General features: G+C 39.1%; 1 protein-coding gene across 9 annotated transcripts in view; it reads left to right on the top strand.

Annotated features, from left to right (window-relative positions):
• Window positions 1-24068, top strand: part of FGD4 (FYVE, RhoGEF and PH domain containing 4) — a 159814-nt gene that overhangs the window by 39913 nt on the left and 95833 nt on the right. For 5 of the 9 annotated variants that reach the window (XM_029953245.1, XM_029953247.1, XM_029953246.1 and 2 more), the window contains one exon: window positions 10144-10261. The exons of 1 other annotated variant lie outside the window; for it this stretch is intronic. In XM_029953245.1, the coding sequence (XP_029809105.1) occupies window positions 10144-10261 (118 nt within the window). Of the gene's footprint in view, window positions 1-7707; window positions 7864-10143; window positions 10262-13798; window positions 13821-24068 lie in introns of those variants that run through there. 3 more of the 9 variants (XM_029953253.1, XM_029953248.1, XM_029953250.1) reach the window with 3 other exon arrangements.

Raw genomic sequence — 24068 nt, 5'->3', positions numbered from 1 at the left:
TGGCTGAGTAATATTCCATTGTCTTTATTTATCACATCTTCTCTATCCAGTCATCAGTCAGTGGACATTTGGGATCTTTCTATAATTTGGCTATTGTTGATAATGCTGCTTTAAACATCAGAGTGCAGGTACCCCTTTGGATCTGTATTTTTGCATCCTTTGAGTAACTACCTAGTAGTCCAATTGCTTTGTTGTGGTGCTAGTTCTATTTTTATATCGGTTGGCTCCTTTCTAATGCACACGTGAATGTCCTTCTAATTCCTTCTAATTGCTGAATGTTACACCATTGCATGGATTTACCACAGTTTGCTTATCCATTTACTAATTGAAGGATGATTGAGTGTTTCCAGCTTTTGGTGACTATGAATAAAGCCCCTGTAAACATTCATGTGCAGGTTTTTGTGTCATTGTTAAAACGTATTCATTTCACTTGGGCAGGTACCTATGAGCGTGATTGCTGGGTCATATGGAAGTGCATGTTTAACTGTGTAAGACACTGCCCCGGCTACTAGTAGGGAACTTAGAATTTAGTTACAAGTTTGTGGTAGATGGTTGTTGGGATGAGTACTGGGTGTTATATGTAAGTGATGGATCATTTAAATTCTACACCTGAAGCCAATTTTACCCTTTATGTTCACTAACTAGAATTTAAACAAAAATATGAAGTAAAAAAGTAAAATTTCTTCTGGATTAAAAAGAAAACAAGTAGGTGGTTTGATGCTGAATATAATTGCAGATTATTGTGGCCAATGAGAGTCAATAGTTATATGTTATTACCATGTTTGTATAAAAATTCAAAAGTGGATCCCTTATTTTTTTTTAATGTTTTAAATTTTTTAAATTTATTTTTGAGAGACAGAGACAGCACGAACAGGGGAGGGTCAGAGAGGAAAGGAGACACAGAATCCAAAGCGGACCCCAGGCTCTGAGCTGTCAGCACAGAGACCAACACAGGCCTTGAACCCACAAACTGTGAGATCATGACCTGAGCCAAAGCCGGATGCTTAGCCGACTGAGCCACCCAGGCGCCCCGGGTTCTATTATATCTTAATTTAGTGTACAAAAGTGAATTCAACTTCTTAAAGGCTGTGATCTTACTAGTGTTATTGGCCAAATTTTTTAACCTCTTAAGCCTAGTTTTCTCCCCTGTGAAAGGGCGATCACCGTTCCCTGCCTTCCCGGCACTCCTCTTTCATGGTGATAAATTGTCATTGCCTCACAGTGAGGATTTAATGGCATGCTGCATGGAAAGTGCTTAGCAGCACCTGGCACAAAAGTAAATGTTAACTATATTAAAAATAAAAAAGAGAAGATATTTGTTTGAAAACCAAACCTGAATTTATAATTTAAACATGGCTATCAAATATCAGAAAGCGCATCAACTGGATGATTTTTATGACAGGGAAACGTTCTGTTTTTTACATTACCGAAGTTTGCCAAGGCGAAGTGGTCCTGGAATCCAGTATAGACAGTTTTCCTGCCACAGTGAAATTCAGACACAAGGGTGGAATTTGCAAAGGAAATAAAAGACAATTCCAATATCTTCTTTTTTGCACTCCTTTTCTTTATGGTTCTAATTGTCCCTTCTTTTTAGATGCATTTTAAAACCTATACATGCCTAGTATTTAGTAAGCAGATTTCTTTTATTAGGAATTAGTAAGTTGATAACCCCCACTTCCTGATGAGCAGGTGGAAGTTCCTGTCTCATTGGAATGAGACATAGCCCCTCAGTCCTGGGTCTCGCCCTCCTGCCCTGACATCAAGCAGTTCTAAGCAGATGCAAGTGAGCCAGAGCTTTATGCCATCAGTGAACTGGTCAAGACTCCAAACAGGCAAATCTTTGCACAAGTACTTCTCCTAGGGTGGTCCTTGAAGTGCGGTCCCAGATCAGTAGTGTTCCTGTCACTTGGGAGCTTGTTAGAAATGTAAATTCTGGGGCTCCACCATGGAATTTATTGAATTCAGCTCTGGAGATGGGATTAGGCAATCTGTGTTTTATTTATTATTGTTATTTTTTTAATGTTTATTTTCTTATTGAGAGAGAGCTTGAGTACAAGAGGGGCAGAGAGGGGAGGGAGTGGATCTGAAGCAGGCTCTGTGCTGACAGCAGGGAGCCTAACACTGGGCTTGAACTCACAAACAGCGAGATCATGGCCTGAGCTAAAGTTGGATACTTAACTGTCTGAGCCACCCTGGCACCACAGGCAATGTGTGTGGGGTTTTTTTTTTCTAACTTTTTTAATGTTTATTTTTGAGAGAGAGAGAGGAGGAGACACAATCTGAAGCAGGTTTGAGGTTCTGAGCTGTAGGCACAGAGCCCAACACAGAGCTCAAACTCACGAACTGTGAGATTGTGACCTGAACCAAAGTCAGATGCTCAGCTGACTGAGCCTCCCAGGCTCCCCTGCAATGTGTGTTTAAAATGCCATCCAAGTGATTTGATGCAACTGGAGTGTGACCGTGATTGCCTATGGACACAATGAGGAGATTGGGGAGGTTATTTCTAACCATGAGAGGGATGTCTGTCTAGCCTATTACTTCATTGTGATCTTATAAATATTTTAATTGACATTTTCTAATATTTCAGGATATGAGGAATTTTTAAAGTACTTGTTGAATGACACAAACATATAAAGATTTGGAAAAATGAGTAATCAATATTATACCAGTTGTACAGTGTTCTGAATTCACATAAAACTTGGTTTCCTTGGGAAATCTGTTAGTAGTATTTATTCACTAAGCTCAATGAACTGTGCTAAAATGCAAGGTCAGAGTGGCCAAATAGCATTTGTGATCATCCAAAATGACATTTTATCATCTTAAGCCTGTGAATCCCTGAATCTGTAACCTCTTTGGTCCAGGGCATGGACCCAGTTAAAGTGGAAACAAACTGTTTTCATGCTGGCTTTTTGAGAGCATTACTAACAGTTGAGGAATTAGGCAGTTTATAAACTGTCCTATTCCCAAATGTATTTCTAGTTCACTCGAAGCTTCCATGTGCCTCCGTTGTTGTTGATTTTGCCGTAATAAATAGAAGTCTCTCCATCCTCTGATGCTTGGTCTCATGAGAACCCTGCAGCAGCCCTTCCTCTGGGAGGTGTGGCATATTATGCAGGAGGTTGGCGTTGAGCGTGAGGTCCGGGAATGCCGTGAGGTGCCCAGGGCACTGGGGCCAGCTCCCGGCTGCTCTGTGTGATCTCCTGCCATCTGTGGACCAGAGGCTTTAAAGCCAGGGGTGAGATTTTATCACATGATCTCTAAAAGAGTAAAGACGAATATTTTCTTATCAAACCAAAGTGAACTAATTATCAATATATGTGAAGTCAGTCCACTGATCAAGGTAAGTGGTTTCATTTTCTGGTGTGTCTTTCTTAGTTTTGTTTTTTGTTTTTTAATAGTGTGTGCGGTCAGTTGGTAATACAGCATGCCAAGGGACTTACAAGTGGCAAAGAGTGTGGTTTTGTTTTAATGAATAGGATTCACAGTATTTTTCAACTTTAGCATTAAAATATGTACTATCTTCATGGCTTTTGGCTCTTTCAAGAGGTGTCCCTGGGTTAGCAAAGTACAAATTTGTTTAAGTTCTATTTCTCTGACTCATTCTAACTAACATTAGAGCGGTCTGAAAGTTCAGTCAGTAAGGAGAGGAATTCAGAGAAAAAAAGCAAGAATTTTTTTCTTCCGTTTCTGGTGTGAACAAAGCTAAGAAATGTTTACCACTAATCCTTTTCTAGTGCTACTGCGTGAGCACTGTTACGTTCCAACAAATCCCACCATCCCAGCCTCCTTGTTTTAGTAAAGTTCAGGGGAGTGTTATGTGTATCACAGTAGATAACATTGTAGAGATAGGCATAGATTTGGGGTTTTTTTAAAAATAGTGGTATTAAGCTACTCTTTCTTCCAGTATTCTAGAGAGCAAGCATATAAATGAAAAATTGACTTTCAAAAAGGAATGAAATTCTACTGTGTGGTAGAAATATAACCATGTGACAGGAAATTTATGCTAAAAATATTTTTTAAGGCTGAAATGGGTTCATTTTGTGTCTCTGTTTTCCCATTGTTTCTGCGGGGGTATAAACCCTCCTGATGGATGCCTGCTAAACAAGATGAGCTGCACCTTACGACAGGCCGTCTTCACAGTTACCAGGGTTCTCTTCCTTCTGACGTCTCTCTTTCCTCTGTTTGGCCTCAGTGGGGCTTGCACGGGGCGCGAGGGTGGGGTTGTCTAGTACTGCAGCAGGCGAGCTGAGGCTCCCGCGCTGAGCCCCGCAGCCTTGGCTGGCTCTGTTCCCAGCTCCTAGTAGTTGCTGCAGATCGAGGATCCCCGTCCATGCCCGCTCCTGCTTCCTCACCTCATCTATCCACGTGGAAGGCTTGATTGCTCTGGGAGGGTTCCACTGTTCTTGCATAAGTAAGTTCAAGGTTTGGGTGATCTCACCACGGTTTCCCCATCATACTCTGAATATGAAAAATTGTTTCAAAGTGACAAGAGGAAGTATTTTAGTGAAGTTCTCTCTTTCCCTGAAATAGCTGCTCTCTCTTCTCATTCCAGCTTCAAACAGTTAGGGTTGATTGGAGGGAATTAATATTCCCTCATGGAAAGGCAGCTCTCAGATGGAGAGAAAACTACTAGAATTTTCTGTTCTAAAGGGCACCTCCCTGTAGTGAGTGGCTGCTACCATAATGTGGGGTTTACAAGTTCCTTTCAAGGTTTTTAAACTGAAAAGACAGTAATAGAGCATTTCCTGCCCATACCAGTAGTTTCTTTTTATTGCTAATAAGTTGTCTAAGAAAACATTTTTCATATGCATATTTAGTTACCTGTTATTTGTAAAAGTTTTATCTTTATTTAATGACTTGAAGAAATTTTCCTTTTTAAAACCTATTCTTATAGGCAGACTCTCACATGGAAATTGAAAAGTAAAAAATAGAGTGACCAGTGACTCAATAGGAAGTATTGTTTAATCTTTGCAGGGATGATAGTATGGTCTTCATTTCATATTCAACCAGAAGAATGTAACTTACATTGTAATCCAAGAGTAAGATTTAAATTGGACCGGCTCTCCTTAGATGCTAGAACAGTATTCATTCAAAAAATAAAAAAGCCTTTTCCTAGGTGCCCAGTCCCTACCTCCTTTCTGATCTACCCTCTGATAATCATCCTTACTCTCCGTGTTCTTTCTTGTTTACAAAATAGGGAGGTAATTTTTGCTGGTCTGGAATATATCTCTAAAGGTTTTCTCCCTGATTTAAATATATTCCCTGACTTGTCCCCTACCACAGTAGGGTCCTTCTATGATTTTTTTCCCTTCTGCTAATTGAACAGGGGTCTGTAGTTGGCTGGTTCCTATGTTGAAGCAGCAAAGGGAAAATGCCTGTGATGAGCAACAGTGTTAGCCATGGAGGTTGATCATTCTACATGGTAGTTATTAAGACCTGTCCTCGGGAAAAACCATTCTCCTCTTAGAGCATGTCTGCAAGACTATTTTTTAATTAAAAAAAGAAAACCCACTAAGTCATTGTGGCCTTCTCCAGGTCCTTGCATAGCAACTGTTACTTCTTAGGCCTGGGTTAAAAACAGTCTTTTTAAAAATGTTTTTAATGCTTATTTTTTCAGGGAGAGAGATGGAACATGAGCAGGGGAGGGGAACAAAGAGAGGGAGACAGAATCTGAAGCAGGCTCCAAGCTGTCAGCAGAGTCCAATGCAGGGCTCAAACTCACAGATGGTGAGATCATGACCTGAGCCAAAGTCAGATGCTTAACCAACTAAGCCACCCAGGCACCCCCAAAAACCTTAGTTTTGTTAATTTTTTTTTCTTCCATCTGATCTGTCAACAAATCCTGCTTCAAGAGACTTCAAACTGACTGTGTCGTAATTTCTCCACTGCTGCTACCCTGCTTCAAGCTATGCTCCAGTTTTCTCTGGATTATTCCAATAGCTTCCTATCTGCCCTTGACTTCTTAGAGTTTGTTCTACACCCAGCGGCCTGAATGCTCCTTTAAAAGTGGAAAACAGATCATGGTCTCTCTTCTCACAACCCTTCAGTAGATTCTCAGTTCTGTCAGAGGAAAAGCCTCCGTCCTCTTGGCAGTATACAAGGTCCTGCTTCTCCTGACCCCAGCCTCTACCCTGTTAACTCTGACCTCCATGCTAAACGTACTCCCTGCCCATTCTATTTATCCATGTTGTCTTTCTGATTTCTCCCTGAACACATCAACTCTGCTCCTACATTAGGACTTTTGTAGTTTTATCTTTTCCCTTGGAATGTTAATCCCCCAAATATTTGTGTGCCTCACTTTCTTTGAGTCCACTCATTGTCACCCGATCAGGGAAGCCTTCCTTGAACCAATGCACCCAACAGCTCTCAGTCTCCTTTACGTAGTTTTGTTTTCCTCGTGGCACTTTCTGCCAGCTAGCATTTATGTAAATCTGTTTCATTGTTGTGTGGTTCACTGCTGTATGCCTAGAGCCTAGAACAGTGACGGATAGAGACTGGGTGCTTCGTTAATATGTGTTATATGAGTGAGTACTTTCTAATATTCATGACCTTGTCTGTTAGGAAATTTAGAGCTATATGAGCAGGGATATAGAGAAGTCAATAAATGATACATATTTTTCATGTTCTCCATTTATTCCCCTCAGTTCTCTTTCATAGAGTAAATATTATGCTTATTAGTTTCTGGTCTTCCTTGTTGAGCAGAATCTGAGTAATGATATCTTTCTGTTGGAAGTCTGGAGGCCAAGCTGATAACAGTTATAAAGAACTGAGGACAAAGCAGGTGACACTGAAGTCATGTATGGGCTCAATAAATGGTTTCGGACTATGAGTTACAGGGATCTGTTAGAGGAGAGAAAACAGGTGGGACAAGTTTTTGGGGTGTGAGACCAAGAAATTTAGGAAACTGCATGGAGAAAATTGTAGCGAGATGAAAATAAAATGTTTAAGATGTTTTGTTACATATTACGGATACACTTTCCCCTCTTTATTTTTCTTGGGGTTTTTTTCCTCCTGCGTTTCAGGCATTTAAGTTTGAAACTCTCCTATAAAAGGAAGGTAGGAAAAGAAAGAAGATAGAATGTAACAATCTAGAAATGTTTCCTCTAAACAAGTTCTTACAAAGCTTGAAAACCAATCCATGGACTAAAGTGTGTGAATTATTCGTGTTTATACTTTATATAATTTCTTTCCAAATTCATCTGGATAATTGGAAATTGACCCGCATTTAAAAATCTATAACAAGAGTTAAATTCTATGAATGATGATTTGTTATATGATAACATATTTATCAGAGTAATAAGGATGATACATTTTTTAGATCACATGACTTCTTAGAACTATGAAATCTAATTTGAGTATAATAAATACATAAAGCTTGAAAATGATTATTTTTGTGACTTTGTAAATGTAAGCCCCCAATGACTATTGACCTGGTGAAGTTACCAATTTATGTAGAATATCACCAGTTTTTCTCTTTTAACATCGCCCAATAAATTTATTTCTATCAGAATTGCTAACTTAGAGTGGAAAATAGCAAAATAGTGAATGAAAATAATTGAGCAAAGAAGATATTTTTTAATGTTTCTTTAGTCTGAAGTTCACTAACTTATTTAGGCACAGGATGGTGAGAAGGAGGCATGCTGAGAGGTGAGGAATGTCGCTGTGCAGTCCCCTTCAGCCACAGTGTCACAAGCAGCTGATCCTGCTGGTCAGGTCACCAGTAGCCGAACAGTGTGTTACCGCGTCTGCGTCATTCACCTCACTTCCATCTCCTCGCACAGGCATTTTATCGCCCCACATCATCCGGAGAAGAAAGGGAAGTGTGGGACAAGAGAGCTTGAGAGACCGAGTGCGCATACTCACGTAACTGTTATTACAGTTTTATTAATAATGCTAGTCGCTTACAGTGCCTAATTTATAAAATAGACTTTATGGGTGTGTAGGTATGGGAAAAAGTAAATATAGGATTCAGTACCACTTATGGTTACAGGTATCCACTAAGGGTCTTTGCATATATATAGCATGGAAGAATATGACTATGTTCCAGGAATGGTAAAGGCAGGAATGTGGCTGGAGCGTTAGATTGTGTGTGGCTGTGAGTAGGTGACATGAAGAAGGTAGGCTGAGCTCTGATGGTGACGTCTTTTATGCAAACTGGAGTTTTTGCTCCAGTTCTTACAGTCCCATTAAAGGATATTAAGAGCAGTAACGAGACTGGCTTCATCATGGAATGAATTAAAAAAAAAAAAAACCCTTTTCTTTGTGGGAGCAGTCCTATTAGATGTAACTAAATATGAATTATATAATGCAGCTTTAAGATTCATAATTAGAAAAGTGGTTATATTTGATAAATTGGCTTATTTTTCTTTCTAATTTCCTTCCTCTGTGAGCCAGAAAAAAAAAGGAAATAATAGAAAAGCTAGATGGAATATTTGCTTTTTAAGTTTTGTGTGACTGAAACAATCCCCTACACTGTTAGAAGCTGAACACACAATGCTATTGTGCTCCTGGTCTAGAACCCAGCCAGGGAAAATATGAGGCCGCAAGGCCTGCTGGTCTGATTACACAGCAGAGAATAAGGAAAGCAAATATCTAACTTGGTAAGCTGTTAAATATTACCTTTTTAGTAAAATGGGCTTTATATTAATGTTTGTCTTAAAGGGTATCAAAATAAAAAGGTGGGTTGGGATTGATTAGAGACTGTCCCCAAGGTCACAGACTTGGTCAGTTTTTTTTTTTTAATTGCCACTCTTGAAATAGAAGTATTGAGGTCCACATCTCCTGACCTATGATCTGAACCTAAGCAATGACACTAAAGGAGTAACAATTTCTTTAATATATAAAGGCAAACAATTTTCTCACCGTCACAAAGTAAATAATAATGTCAAAACCTTGGCCTTTTACTAATCCACCCTGTTTTCTCTGAGGAAAAAAAAATGCACTTCTAGATAAACATTAGCCGTGGTTCCCACCATAGGTCTGGCTGATGCTGGACTATAGAAATTGTATTGGTTATGTTTAAATAAGTGATTTTCAGGGTTAAGGACTGGCTGGCCCTGAGGAACTTTTCCTACTTGGTAGAGTTCATTGTATCCAAGACTGCCAGGAAGCGAAACGCAGGTTTGTGAAGTGAACGAGCAGTGTCAATAACCGTGAAACAAGTGTGGGGAAAACAGTGGGCTGGGAGTGGAAGTCGGCCAGCAGGTAGAAGTAGGCAGATGCTCGCAGACGCTGGCTTAGTAGAGGGTGTCAGGCTGGGGTATTTTAGCTGCTGGGAATCAGGTTCAGAGAAGTCAAGTTCAGAAAAGCAGGTGCAAAATTAATGAAAATCAGCCAAGTCAGGAAGGATTTGATTATAAAAAGGATCTATTTTGTGTATGTGTCAAGAGACACAGTAGTTAGTTGCTTGTGATTAAGATAATTAACAGTTCTGTTCGGTCTTAGCAGCATCCTTGTCAAAACTTACTAAACATTGGCCAATTTGATTTTCTTCTCTCTGTATCTGCAGATAAATTTATTGTGAATAAATGGAAAATAGTTTGGCAGTGGGTCGAAGGAAGAGGGAAAGCCAAGATTCTGGTTAATTTATAAACCAGACATCTTGAATAAATGAGCTGGCAATAGCTCTTCGAAAAAAAAACAACTTTATTTTGCCCTTCAAGTTCTTTCCTTACATCTGTTTTTATTTCTTTCAGACTTCATGAAGTCAATAAAATTTTTAAATATTTTATTGTTTTAGAAGTCTCTATCCATAGCAGGACTTTCCATTCTTGGCTAAGAATAATCTCCCTCTTTTGAATTCTCTAACTGATAGCTTTTCATTATACACTAGGGATGTCTAGGTTTTTGTTTTTGTTTTTTTTTTTTTTCAGTAGTGGATTCTAAAATCAGATAATCTTTATCTACCACATGGCGAAGAGGGCCTCATTCCTGAGATATAAATTCGGCTGTGACTTAAATAGGAGCCAATTGATGCAGTGAGCCTAAATTGTTTCTATTAAAATTTCACTATGTCTTCGTGGTACTCCCAGTTTATGATATAATTTTAGTGAAACTTTAGCTTAACAGCTTAACATTTAAAAATTCATTTCATACAGCTTCCACTGAAAATACTAATTTGATCTGTGCCTGTTTTGACACCAGGAACAGTGGTTCTCAAACTTGACTGCACGTTGGAATCACTTTAAAACACAGACACCTGGGTTCCCACCCCCTAGAGGTTGTGACTTCTTTGACCTGGAATTCTGTGCTGGTATTGCAGGTATTTTTTTTTTTAAAGCTCCATGGTGATTTACCAAGAACATGACTTATTGGCTTATTGGCTCACATTTACTAAATAGCTGGGGAAGATAATTTTGCTTAAAAAAATCAGGTAACTGAATTAACAGCATCCTAAGCATGTGAGATGGAAATCGATAAGAAAGTAAAGATCATACTCTGTAACACTGTTAGTTTACCCCTGAGTCATCTGTAAGCCCAGATGTGATAGATAAACTATATTAGATCAACTATGTCATCCATGATGCTGTTAATGAGTTTCCTGAAATCTAGAGGTTTTTACTTGTCCAAGGTCACATTGCCAGCTGGGGACAGAGCCAAGACTGGTTCTGGAAAATTATAATATTAACTCATTGCTATAGTAGTGATAGGGTTTATATAGCACTTATACCATTAATCCATGGTTTGTTGACTTGATTGTTTAGGTCAAGGTCTGCAAACCTTTCCTGAAGAGGGACACATCATAAATACATTTTGGGTTTTGTGGGACACAGGGTTTCTGTCATAGCTACTCAATTCTGCCGGTTTAGTGAAAAGCGTCATGCACAATATGTAAAAGAATGAGTGTGGCTATATTCCAATAAAACTTTATTGACAAAATAAACAGTGGACCAGATATGCCCTGTGAGCTATCAACTGCAGACCTTGAAACAGGTATGTTTTAAACTTTCCACTGAGGGACTCATAAGCTATAGCTTGCTGTTTCCTGATTGAGGGGCATTTTAAACTTCCTTTGAACTTGAGAGCAAGGTGAGGATCTTAGTGATCTTAAACACTACCAGCACACAGGCACTTACTGATCTGTTTTGGTACCCCCTCTTGCAAGGTGGCTAAGTACATGCTATTGAATTAATGCATACATGCAACTTTTAACATGTTTTCTCTCATCTGCAACCAACCTGTATAACCAGTCTTCCAGTAGGAGGGAAAGTTGGCACATATGCCAGCCATGGAGAAAAAGTGCACTTCAGTTCTTTGAAGTCTGTGGTAGGCTGTAATTGCCGGGTTTGGTAGAATTCTTGAAGTGAATAATAGAGATCTGAGTCGCACTGAGGACATTTATTATCCTAATTTCTTAGAGCAGCTTCTAAGACTTCACTTCTAAAAAAGTATTTCTTAAACTTGGTTTTGAAATAACTAGGGTATTGTTAGTGATTAAAGGGTATGTTTATTTTCTCAGAATGATAATTCATTTGGATTTAAGATCCTTATAGTGCTCATATGTGGTGAGTGGAGTGTTTGGCAAAACAGAGCAAATACTGGAAATAGCATTCTGGATCATGAGCTCATTTGCAGTGCAGAACACAAATGGGCCTGACCCCAGCTGAAGCGCAAAGAGCACTGCCCTTGGAATCCAAACCCCTGGTGTGACTCTTGGCTTTACCACCATTTACCAACCTTCCTATAACATTCGCATCTCTGTCCTACATACTTCTGTTGATGCTGAAAGTGAAATGTGGTAGGATCTATGTGAGGTGCCTCATGAGGTCTTTCCTGGCCTCTCCTTGTAGAGTCTGGGTCAGCTGAATCACAGTGCAGCCCCAAACTGTAGTACTGGACTGGCCTAGAGGGAACCTGAGAGGTAGTCCCACTGGTCTCCACAGAGAATGGTTCCTCAGCAGAGGAAGGAGATGAGAAATGCCAAGAACTGAAGGGCAAGTGAGGAGGTCAAATCTGGGAAGAGGCAGAGAAGTCTGGAACTCTGTCTTGATCTATTTAGTTACCCCAAACCAAAATTAAAATTCTTATTTGTATTTCTTTTTTAAGTTTATTTTCTATTTGTTGAGAGAGAGAGAGAGAGAGAGGGAGGGAGAATGAATATGAGTGGGGAAGGGACAGAATGCGAGGGAGAGAGAGAATCCCAAGCAGATTCCGTGCTGTCAGCATGGAGCCTGATGCTGGGCTTGATCTCATGAACTGTGAGATCATGACCTAAGCTGAAATCAAGAGTCAAACACTCAACGGACTGAACCACCCAGGCACCCCTTACCTTGTATTTCTTAAGTAGGAATTTTTAAAAAATCTTGGGTATTTTGAAGCTCCTGGCTATGCAGAGTTGGCTGAAATAGAGGCACAGGATCAGGCAAATAGCCATAATATAACAGATGTAATCACTTGATATGTGCTGAGGCAACCCAAGAATTATGAGCGGGAGTCCCTGTCCAGAGGATACTTACAAACTCCATGTAGATATGACCTCTAACATCAGCCTAGTCACTTACCACCACCTCCATTCACCACCACCCCCATTTACCACCTTCATAATGGGCACAACAGTGCTTGCCTGCCTTCACCTCACAGGATTCTTGAGAGGAGCAAATGAAATAATGCATATAAAGCGCTTCACATACTACACACTTGGCTCAGAATAAACCATGTTGTTAGGTTTTATTACTACTATTGCTAATGGAAAGAACAGTAATATTTACAAGCACATTTGTTGTATACTGTGTTAGTTTTAAAGCATTATGAAGTCCCAAGTTATGATTGTTAATATTTTTGTGATAAAATGTATGTTCCTGAAGGACATATCTTGTAGCATCAATATAACCCTGTCTGAAGCTATGCTTTGCACTGCATGATACAAATCCCTCTTGGTGTTTAGAGAACAAATCAGCTGAGAAAAGGCCATTTTGAAAACTAGTTTGTTTCCAGGGAGCATAGCCTTTTTCAATTCCCTGTTGGTGTATGGGTTAGAAATCTCGAGGGAGAAGTCAAGCTTCCTGTCAAATGTGCTGATAAAGATTTGCCTGATCTTGGTGTATTAACCCTGGGGAGGTCACAGAGCAAAGGAGCAGTGACTCAGAAGAATTCAAAGCCAGTAATATGCTTTTACATTCAGGGGTCTTAGGATACTTTTATTAGTGAAATAAAACTACCCACAGTGTTGTACACACTGCTGTCCTCTGTGTGGTTAATTATTGTAATACCCGACATTCTGTTTCATAACCACTTTAAAGGGGAGAAGTCCTTTTGCAGAGTTTTTCTGTGTTTGCTAAGTTGTATGCCTTCAAGCCTGCTAGACTGTGGGATTTTGCAGGTTAGAGGAGGAGGGGAGTGGAGAGAAAATGGACTGGCAGAATTCCAGAGTTGAGACTCCACGTGCAGAAGTCGAGCATCTGGAGCCTGTCCCTAGTGCTGCTTCTGTGGTCAGCACGCTGTAGGATAGTGCACCTTCGGAGCTGGGAGCAGTGCACCTCCCAGAGCCGAGGACTTGTGGGAGTTTCATCTCAGTTTGAACCAGGGTCATGAGGGCAGCCAAAAGGATGGCGAGGTCAGGAAGAGATTCCAGTAGTGGAGATGGGAGAGGATGGGAGAATAGCCAGGGCTGGAGCTGTCAGAACACAGGAAGGAGTCCCTAGGACAACTTCCCAAAATGTGTTCCAAGACAGGCTAGCTCCATGAGATGTTGACTTGTCATCTAGAATGACGAGTTTTCCTGGAGATACACTGGGTTCAAAGTCAAACAGGTGGTCTTTTTTTTTTTTTACTCTAGGGTTTTTGTAGCCCATAATATGCCCGTGGCATCATGAGGATACAAGGTAAAGCTATAAAATTTGGCAGGTCACAAATATTTCACAGTCATTGTTGTTTGTTTATGGTGGGGGCTGGGGGGATGGATTGGATTGGGGTAGCGAGGGAGGCGGATGAGGGCTCCTGTTGCCAGAGCAGAGTTTCCCAGAACACATTGCGGGAAGAGTTGCCCTAGGGTGTGTGGTATGTGCTGTGAACGTTGCTGTGGGTTTTGCCTGGACTCTTTAGTGGACAGCTTGAACCCTGTGGAGTCCTGAAAGAACCGGCAAATACCCAGAAGTATTCTCCAGGCTCTCAATAAGTGCTTTTTCTTCTCGCTCTAGCCTAATCACTTGACTGATATTTGTTTCTGTTATTAATAAAGTTAAGGAAATTAGTCCTTCTTATAGAAAGAAGGATAAGTGGTTTAACCCATAATTACTGAGACCAAAGACAAGAAAAAATGGGTCAGAGCTTCTGTACAGTTGGCCCTGCTTCAGGCAAATAGGCTCCCCCCCCCTCCAAAAAGCAATGAAATGATATTTTTTAAAAAGTATCAAAGGGAATACATTTGAAAATTTTAACAATGAGTCTGAAAAATGAGGCAGATGGAGTGTTTAAGGATGGCTGAACCTAATGAATATCAGGGTGGCGGTTCATTCTGGATACTTGCGTAGGCTCCTGAAACTTAACACACACAACTGTGTTCTTGCAATCTTACTTCAGTGAAAGGCAGAGTTTCCTTGTCACATCAGCCAGGAGCATAAGCAAGCTTTTACTCCTCTCTTTTCTTCCCTTCTTCAGCCAGCCCCCTACCCAAGCTTTCCCGCTCACAGGCTCTCCTCTCCTCTTCAGCCCCTGCCATGACCACGGTGCAGGTTCGTAGCCGGTGCAGACTGGTGCAGTCGCTTCTTGTTGCAGTTAGCAAGGGGCCAGGGGAAGCAGGGGGAGGTGAGCCCTCCGGACACCTATGGAATTATGCACATCTCTATTTTATTTTATTATCTTATTTTATTTTATTTATTTTGAGAGAGCGAGTGAGCGAGCGAGCAGGGGGAGGGACCAAGAGAAAGGGAGAGAGAGAATCCCAAGCAGGCTATGAGCTGAATGAAGCCCCAACAAGGGGCTCAGTCTTACAAACTGTGAGATCATGACCTGAGCCGAAATCAAGAATTGGATGGATGCTTAACCAACCAACAGAGCCACCCAGGTGCCCTTCTTTTTTCTCTTTTAAATCTTGAATTACATGAGGGTGAGAATTACAGTTTATTTGTCCTCCCGTCCCCAGTAATTAGCAGCTTCCTGGGCGCTTTTAATTAGGGAGTTTTACTCAGTACATTGACATAGAGACAGATAGAGCAAAGAATGAAATGAAGTGGTAACTTGATTGGTTTTGTTACTCCCTTTGCAGTTGATCATTAGATATTTTCGTAGCTTACAGAACAGCTTGTGTTTTGGAGGCATAAAGATGAGACTTGTTAACATTTAAAACCTAATTTCTTTAAGGGGTCATAAACCTATAAACATGCTCTTCAGAAAATGGTTCATTGTCAAAACAGCAATTGTGATTAATGGGAAATAGAGAAAAATTGAAAAAGGTTTATGGTGTCTTGGACATATATTACAAGCATGGTAAAGGGTGAAGGATAATGATTAAATCATTTGGTATTAAAATTATCTGCAGTAAATTCTTCATGTCAAATGGTAGACATCATTTTATCATTACTAATGCTCTTACCTTTATAAAATAAAAGATTCATGTTTGTAGTAGGCCATATAGTTATAAGCGAATTATTGTATTAATTTGCAAAAGAGTCATTATTTGGCCTGAATTTATCCAAGATGGTTTATTAGGAATCCCTGAAGCAAGTGGAGGGATTGGGCCCTGCAGCGCGTTAAGGCGCTGACCATAAGCCAGCGTGAAAAGGTGGTTAAGTCCAGAGCTAAGCAGTAGTCAGGGCAGAGACAGGCAAGGTAGGCAGGTAAGGAGACAAGTGTTCAGGGCCTTCGGAAGCTCGAGGGAGGAGAGAGACAGAATTTCTGGTCCCCTGACCCACTACCCTGATGTCCTATCACGCTGAGTACTGACGGGGAGGGAAAAATCCTCTTCTGTCCGAGATTTGTCAAGCTGGACTAAGAATTAAGTTGACGTGAGACAGATTATCAGGAGAAAAGGCCACACTTTTACCCACGTGTACAGAGGCCCAATAATAAAATTGAGACGTAAAGAAATGTTCAAGGCAGGCAGCTTTTATACTTTTTAGACAAAGACAATAGAGTTGTGTAAGACTGGACAAAGAAAACTTTAGAATTCCTTACCAACTGAAGCTCCCAAACAGTGAGGAAGGGGCTGTGGGGCCCCTGGGTGGCTCAGTCACTTGAGTATCCAGTTTCGGCTCAGGTCATGATCTCACAGTTTGTGAGTTTGAGCCCCACGTCAGACTCTGTGCTGACAGCTCAGAGCCTAGAGCCTGCTTCTGATTTTGCATCTCCCTCTCCTTGCCCCTCCCCTGCTCATGTTCTGTCTCTTTCTTGAAAATAAGTAAACATTTTTTTAATTAAAAAAAGAAAAAGGAGCGATTATGCAGCCTTCTTGGCTCTAAATTCCCTATCTCTGGTAATAAAGTCACTTCTACCTCCTGATGGTATGTTCGAGATACATTTTCTGCTTTCAGGGAGACAGAGGAGGATCTGAGTGTCTTTGCACAGGCTGTCTCTTAAGTAATTTTTGTTTAAAATAATCAGTACGCCAAAGTTTGGGCACAGCAGTAATGTAAGGTGTTTACGTGAACCTCCGCCCCCTTTAATCCACCTGGTTACCCTTTGTGGTAAAAAGAAGGAACTAAGAAATGGGTGTTATTATAAATTGAAAACAATTTGTCAGATAATCACAGCAGGCTGGGGACCTCTTCCAACTCTGGATGGTGTCAGCTACAACCACCCTTTGCAAGTAGGCAAAAAGACACGTGTAATTGATTGTGGTTTCTCTTTACTCCCACCTTCCGCTCTAGTCATGGCTGCGGACACAGAATAATCTTTGTGCTTTAAATAGCCAGAGCTTGCTGCAGTCCGAGCCAACATTCTTAGTTGGATATAATCAAAAGTGGACATCAGTCCATGGTTTTGGTGGTGGACAAGCCACCTCCAGCTCCCTTCCTGATGCAGAAAGTTGCTGGAGGAAGTTCAGTCTCTAAGATAATACCATGCCAAGGCTCCACAGAACTGCCCCAGCACCAGTCCGGAAGTCATCACGGAATGTGTGCTTGTGCACTGCTGTGCAGGGATTCGTGGCACCTAACAAACAGTCTCACTGAAAGGGGAGAACAGATTCAGATCCCCAGAGCTAACATTTAAACTGGGGTGATAACATGTAGTCAGCTACGTAACAGGCCCAAGAGCATGGGCCTCCGCTGTGATCTCCTACTCAGTAGGGAATTTTGACAAGCTTACGTGGTTTTGTTTCAGTTAATCTAACAGAATTCTAACTTTTAAGGGACCACAAACTATAGCATTCTTTAGAAATGTTATCCTTTAGGGGCACCTGAGTGGCTCACTCAGTTAAGTGTCCCACTTTGGCTCAAATTATGATCTCATAGTTCGTGAGTTTGAGCCCCATGTCAGGCTCTGTGCTGACAGCTCAGAGCCTGGAACCTGCTTTGGATTCTGTGTCTCCCTCTGTCTCTGCCCCTCCCCTGCTCATACTCGGTCTGTCTGTCTGTCTGTCTGTCTCTCTCTCTCTTTCAAAAATAAATGTTCAAAAAAAATGTTATCCTTTTCATTCCTTATGCATAGCAAAAGAAATTAGTAATTAGTTGTGGTGCATGTTTCAGGAACATGAATTATTTGTTTTGAAAACAAATTATTTTTGTGTTTTCAGAGGCCATACATTTCTCTGATCTCATTGCATACATGCAATGTTGCATTTGCTCAAGAAAAATACAGTAGTCACAATTACCTTTTTACAAATTTACACATTTGATTTGTGCTCATCCAGCTATGGGGCCTTGAAAATTATCAAATATCTGCCGTTACTACCTTCAAGGCTTATTTTGAATTCATATTGCTTTTGAACTTTAAAGACCTCAAGCAATCTGCTTTTTCTGACAATTATAAAATTCTACAATTTTAGGTAGCATCATCATAAGTCTGAAACATTGGCAGCCTATGGTGCATTTTAGTGACTTGAATAAATGTAAATAAAATTACAGATTATGATGAATGGAAACATTTGAGTCGGTTGCTGGGATTTTTAGCTGCTGCTGTTTTTATCAAGACATCTGGATAGTTCCACAATTCCAGATGTTTAGAAATCTGTTGATGGGTTGTAGAAAGACTACTTGTGTAAACATTTTTTCCTAGGTATTTAGAATTTGGTGGGGTTTTTTTGGTTTTGGTTTTTGGGTTTTTTTGGTTTTTTGTTTTTTTTTTTACAATGTGAACTTTATTTTATTTCATCAAATTTTTTTTTTGAGGGGTTGGGCAGAGAGAGGGAGACAGAAGATCTGAAGCAGGCTCTCACTCTCATGAACTGTGAGATTGTGACTTGCACTGAAGTCTGATGCTTAACTGATTGAGCCACTCAGGCACCCTGGCATTTGTGTAGAAATGACCTTCAGTGTTTAAAAACTGAGATAAGAATGGAAATATTTCAGATTTTATATGGGCTTTAAAACAGCTACATATCTGCCTATTGTTGGAATTTAGAAAATATCTCTCTTGAAATAGAAACTAAGAATGTAGGCAAATGAAGAGAAACCTGCCTAAGGTCTCTAGAACACATTTGTTCAAAACTATTAATTGAGCATCTATTGTGTGGCAGGTGATGTTCCTGGGGTACATCAGAACAAAGGTCAGTATCTTCTCAGAGCTTACATTCCAAGTAGGAGATACAGACAATAAGCAAACAAAATAAATGTTTCACCGAGGTATACTTGATCTATAATATGTTAGTTTCAGGTGTGCAGCATGAAGACTCAACATTCGTATGCACTGCAGTGACCACCGCGGCAGGGCTAGTTACCACCCCCACCAAAGTTACAGGTTTTTTTCCTTGTGATGAGAACTTTTAAGATTTATATTTTTATCTTCACATTTGCAGTACATTATTGCCTGTGGTCACCGTGCTGTCCTGTTGATTCCCATGACTTACTTTAGAGCTGGAGGTTTGTACCTCTTGAATCTCTTTACCCTTTTATCCTACCCTGTTCTCTGTATCTTTGAATTTTGTTTGTTCAAGTACTTTGTTTATTAGATTCCACAGATAAGTGCAGTCCTACGTATCTGTCTTTGTCTGACTCACTTCACTTGTGTAATACCCTCAAGGTCCATCCGTATTGTCATAAAGGGCCAGATTTCATTATTTTTAAAGAACAGTTAGTATTCCATTCAAGTAGGTTGCTTTTTAAGTTTTTGTTGATGGTTTCCTTCACTGTGTAGAAAAGCCTTTAACTTGAGGTAGTCCTATTTATTTATTTTTACTTTTATTACCATTGTCTTTGGTGTCAGATCCAAAAAACAAAACGGAGCACAACCCCAAAAAAGCCAAAACTGCTAAGACCACTGTCCAGGAGCTTACTACCTATGTTTTCTTTCAGGAAACATGGTTTCAGGTCTTTAATCCATGTTGAGTTCATTTTAGTGTTTGGTGTATGATAATGGTATGATTTCATTCTTTGGCAAGTGGCTGTCTAATTTTCCCAATACCATTTATTGAAGAGGCTATTCTTTGCTCATTGTATATTCTTGGTTCCATTGTGGTAAGTTAATTGACAGGATATGCATGAGTTGATTTTTAGGCTCTCATAACATTCCACTGAGCTGTATGTTTTGTTTCTATGCCAATACCATACTCGTATGATTCTTATAGCTCTGTAATATAGTTTGAAATCAGGGAAGGGCATGCCCCCACTTTTGTTCTTCTTTTTCAAGGTGGCTTTGACATCTTCAGGATCTTTTTTGGTTCAATACAAATTTTAGAATTGATTGCTCTTTTCTTTTAAGTTCATTTATTTATTTTGAGGCAGAGGGCAGGGAGAGAATCCCAAGCAGGCATGACACCATCAGTATGGAGCCAGATGAGGGGCTCGAATTCACAAACCACGAGATCATGACCTGAGCTGAAATCAAGAGTCAGATGCTTAACCAACAGAGCCACCCAGGTGCCCCTGATTGTTCTAATTCTGTGTGAAATACCATTGGAATTTTGATAGGAATTGCATTGAATCTGTAGATTTTGGGAGGTAGGATGGACATTTTAACTATTGTTTTTTTTAATCCATAAACACAAAATAACTTTCCATCTATTTGTGTCTTTTTTTCAGTTTCTTTCATCATCAGTGCTTTATAGTTTTCAGTGAACAAGTCTTTCACTTCCTTAGTTAGGCTTACTACTATTTTATTTTTTGATGTAATTGGGATTGTTTTCTCAGTTTGGTGCAAATGTAATTGTTTTCTTAGTTTTTCTGACAGTTTGGTGTTGCTACATAAAAATATAACAGATTTTTGTGTATTAATTTGTTTATTCTAAGTTTTTTGGAAGCTTTCAAGGATATATTTAACATATAAACATATATGTATATTTTATATATATATATATATATATAATCATGTTGCTTCCAAATCATGATAGTTTTACTTCTTCCTTTCTAATTTGGATGTCTTATTTCTTTTTCCTGCCTAATTGCTCTGGCGAGGACTAACAATACCATGTTGAATAAAATGGCAAGAGTGGGCATATGTGTCTTATACCTGATCTGAAAGAAAAGCCATTAGCTTTTCTCCATTAAATATGATGTTACTTCTAGGCTTATCATATACAGCCTTTATTATATTGAGATCATTCCATCTGTACCTACTTTGTGGGTAGTTTTTTATCATAAGTAGATGTTGAATTTTGTCAAATGCTTTTTCTGCATCTATTAAGATTATGGTGACTTTAGCTTTAATTTTTGTCAATGTGCTGTATTGCCTTATCACACTGACTGTTTTGCAGATGCTGAACCATGCTTGCCTCTCTGTATAAATCCCACTTGATTGTGGTGTTACGATTCTTTTAATGCATTGTTGAATTCAATTTGCTAACATTTTTGTTGGGCATTTTTGCATCCATGTTCAACAGGGATATGAGCTGGTAGTGTGTGTGTGTGTGTGTGTGTGTGTGGTGTCATCATGCTGGCCTCATAATGAGTTTGGGAATGTTTTCTCTTTGGTTTTTTGAAAGAGTGTGAGAAGAATAGATATTAAGTCTTATTTCACTTGTTAAATATAAAGTTCACCCCTGACACTGTCTTGTCCTGGCTTTTGTTTGTTGGGAGTTTTTTGATTACTGATTCAATCTCCTTACTAGTGATTGCTGACTCAGTATTTCTATTTCTTTAGCATACTGTTTTAGAAGATTGTATTTTTTTTGGAATTTATCCATTTCATCTAGGTTGCACTATTTTGGGTATATAATTGTTTATAATAGTCATGATACTTCATACTTCTTTGGTTATCAGTTATGGCTTTTCTTTCATTCTGGTTTTATTTATTTGAACCCCATCTTCTTAGTCTACCTAAAGATTTGTCAGTTTTGTTTGTTAGATACAGTTCTTAATTTCATTGTTTTTTGATCCCTGTTATTTCCTTCTTTCTCACTTTGGGAATTATTCATTCTTCTTTTTATAGTTCCTTTAGGTGCAAAATTAGATGGTTGGAAATATTTCTTATTTCTTGAGGTTGGCCTGTATCACTATAACCTTCCTTCTTAGAACTGCTTTTGGTGTATCCCTTTGATTTTAGCATTTTTTATTTCCATTTTCACTTGTCTCATTTTTTCCTATTTCTCCTTTGATTTCTTTGTTGACCCATTTGTTGTTTATTATCATGTTGCTTAATCTCCACAAATTTGTGATTTTGCCTATTTCCTCATGTAATTGATGCTGTTGTATTTGGAAAAGATGTTTGATCTGATTTCAGTGTGCTTAAGTTTATTGAAACTTGTTTTGTGGCTTAACATGTGATCTGTCCTGGAGAATGTTCTGTGTGCACTTGCAAAGAATGTGTATACTGTTAAGTCCATCTGGTCTAATGTACTGTATAAGGCTGATGTTTCCTGAGTGCTTTTCCATCTGGATAATCTATTCATTGATCTAAGGCAGGGTGTTAAACTCCCCACTGTTATTGTTTTGCTGTCATGTCTTCTTTTATGTCTGCTGATATTATATATTGAGGTGCTTCTGTGTTGATGCATAGGTATTTACCGATATTATATCCTCTTGGTGAACTGACCCCTTTATTGTTATGTAATGCCTATCTTTGTCTTTTTTGTAGTCTTTGTTTTAAAACCTGTCTTGTTTGCTCTAAGTGTTGTTATCCACATTTCTTTTGGTTTACACTTGCATGGAATGTCTTTTTCCATTTCTTCACTTTTCAGTCTTTGTGTGTCCTTACAACTGAAGTGAATGTCTTGTAGGCAGCATACAGAAGAGTCTTGTATTTTTAATCTATTCAACCATCCTGAGTATTTACTTGGGAAGCTTAATCCATTTACATTTAACATAATTATTGATAGGCATGCACTTATAGCATTTTGTTCATTGTTTTCTGGTTGCTTTGTAGTTCCTCTGTGTTTCTTTCTTCTTCTCTTGCTTCCCTTTTGGTTTAATGACTTTCTATAGTATTATGCTTAGATTTCCTTTTTCATTATCTTTTGTATGTCTACTTTAGGTTTTGGCTTTGTGGTTGCCATGATGCTCACATATAACAGTCCATTTAAGTTGATAAGAAGTTAGGCTTGTGAATGCATTCTAAAACTCTACATTTTTAGTCCTTGCCCCTATGTTTATATTTTTAATGTCCCATTTTACATCTTTTTATTTTGTGTATCCTTTAAATCATTAGTTATGATTAATTTTGCTACTTTTGCCTTTTAAATTCATACTAGCCTTATGATTGATTAATCTGCTACCTTTACCATATATTTACATACACCAGTGAGGTTTTTATTCTCTGTTTTCTTCTTTCTAATTAATGTACTTTCTTTTCAGCTTAAAGTGCCTCTAGCATTTTTGTAGGGCTAATTTAGTCGTGGTGAACTCTGTTAACTTTTGTTTGTCTAAAAAGTTTTTCATCTCTCCGTCAATCCTAAATGATAACCTTGCTGGACAGAGTTCGCTTGGTTGGAAGTTTTTTCCTTTCAAGCAGTTTGAGTATATGATGCTACTCACTTCTGACCTATAAATTGTCTGCTGAGAAATCTGCTAATAGTCTTATGCCTGTTTCTGTATATATAACAAGTTATCTTTCTCTTGCCACTTTTAAGATTCTTTAACTCTTGACATTTTAATTATAATGTGTCTTTGTGTTGGCCTCTTTGAGCTTGTTTTTTGGGCATTCTTTGTGCTTTCTAGATCTAGATGTCCATTTTCTTCCCCAGGTTAGGGAAGTTTTCAGCCATTATTTCTTCAGAAAAGTTATTGACCCTTTCTTTCTCCTCTGGAACTTTTATAATGACAATGTTAACCTGCTTGTTGTCCTATAAGTTTCTTGAGCTATCTTCACTTTTTAACATTTTATCTTCACTTTTTAACATTTTGGGTGAGTTTTGCTGTTCTGTCTTCCAGATCACTGATTCTTTCTTCTGTTTCATCTCCTTTGCTATTGAACCTCTCTAGTGTATTTTTCAGTTCTGCAACTGTTACTTGTTATTCTTCAGCTCTATGACTTGTTTGTTACATACATTTCAAACTCTTTTTTAAAGTTCTAATGTGTTTATCCATTCTTCTCAGTTTGGTGAGCATCTTCATGGTCATTACTTTGAACTCCTTATCTCTGTTGTATTAAGTGTTTTGGGGGGAGGGGCATATCTTGTTTTTTCATTTGGAACATATTCCTCTGTCTTCCCATTTTGTTTGACTCTTTCCAGTTGTGTGTATTAGGTGAAACAGCTGTCTCTTTCAGTCTTAGATGAGTGGTCTTGTATAGGTAATGAACACTATTGGTAACCTTGCCCTTTGTTATCTCTCAAAACTTTGTGATTGTCTTAGCAATGTAATTTATTTTTGATAGGCTATAGTTGTTGAGGGAGTTGCTAGCCCTTTGAGTCTTCCAGAAGGTGGGATTTCAGTCAGGCCCAGTTTCAGGCTAATTGGAAGCTTAACCCTCAAGCAGCAGCTTTTAAGATATGCAAGTATATACTGTCCTGTGGGACCAGAATCCTAAACTGTGCTGGCCTCCAGACCAAGCAATGTGGTCATTTCTGGAAGAAACAGAATCCTAAACTGTGCTGGCCTCCAGAC

The sequence above is a fragment of the Suricata suricatta genome, chromosome 10 (assembly GCF_006229205.1).
Source record: "Suricata suricatta isolate VVHF042 chromosome 10, meerkat_22Aug2017_6uvM2_HiC, whole genome shotgun sequence".
NCBI lineage: Eukaryota > Metazoa > Chordata > Mammalia > Carnivora > Herpestidae > Suricata > Suricata suricatta.
Note: the sequence above shows the minus strand (reverse complement) of the source record. Positions and strands in the feature narration are given on the sequence as shown.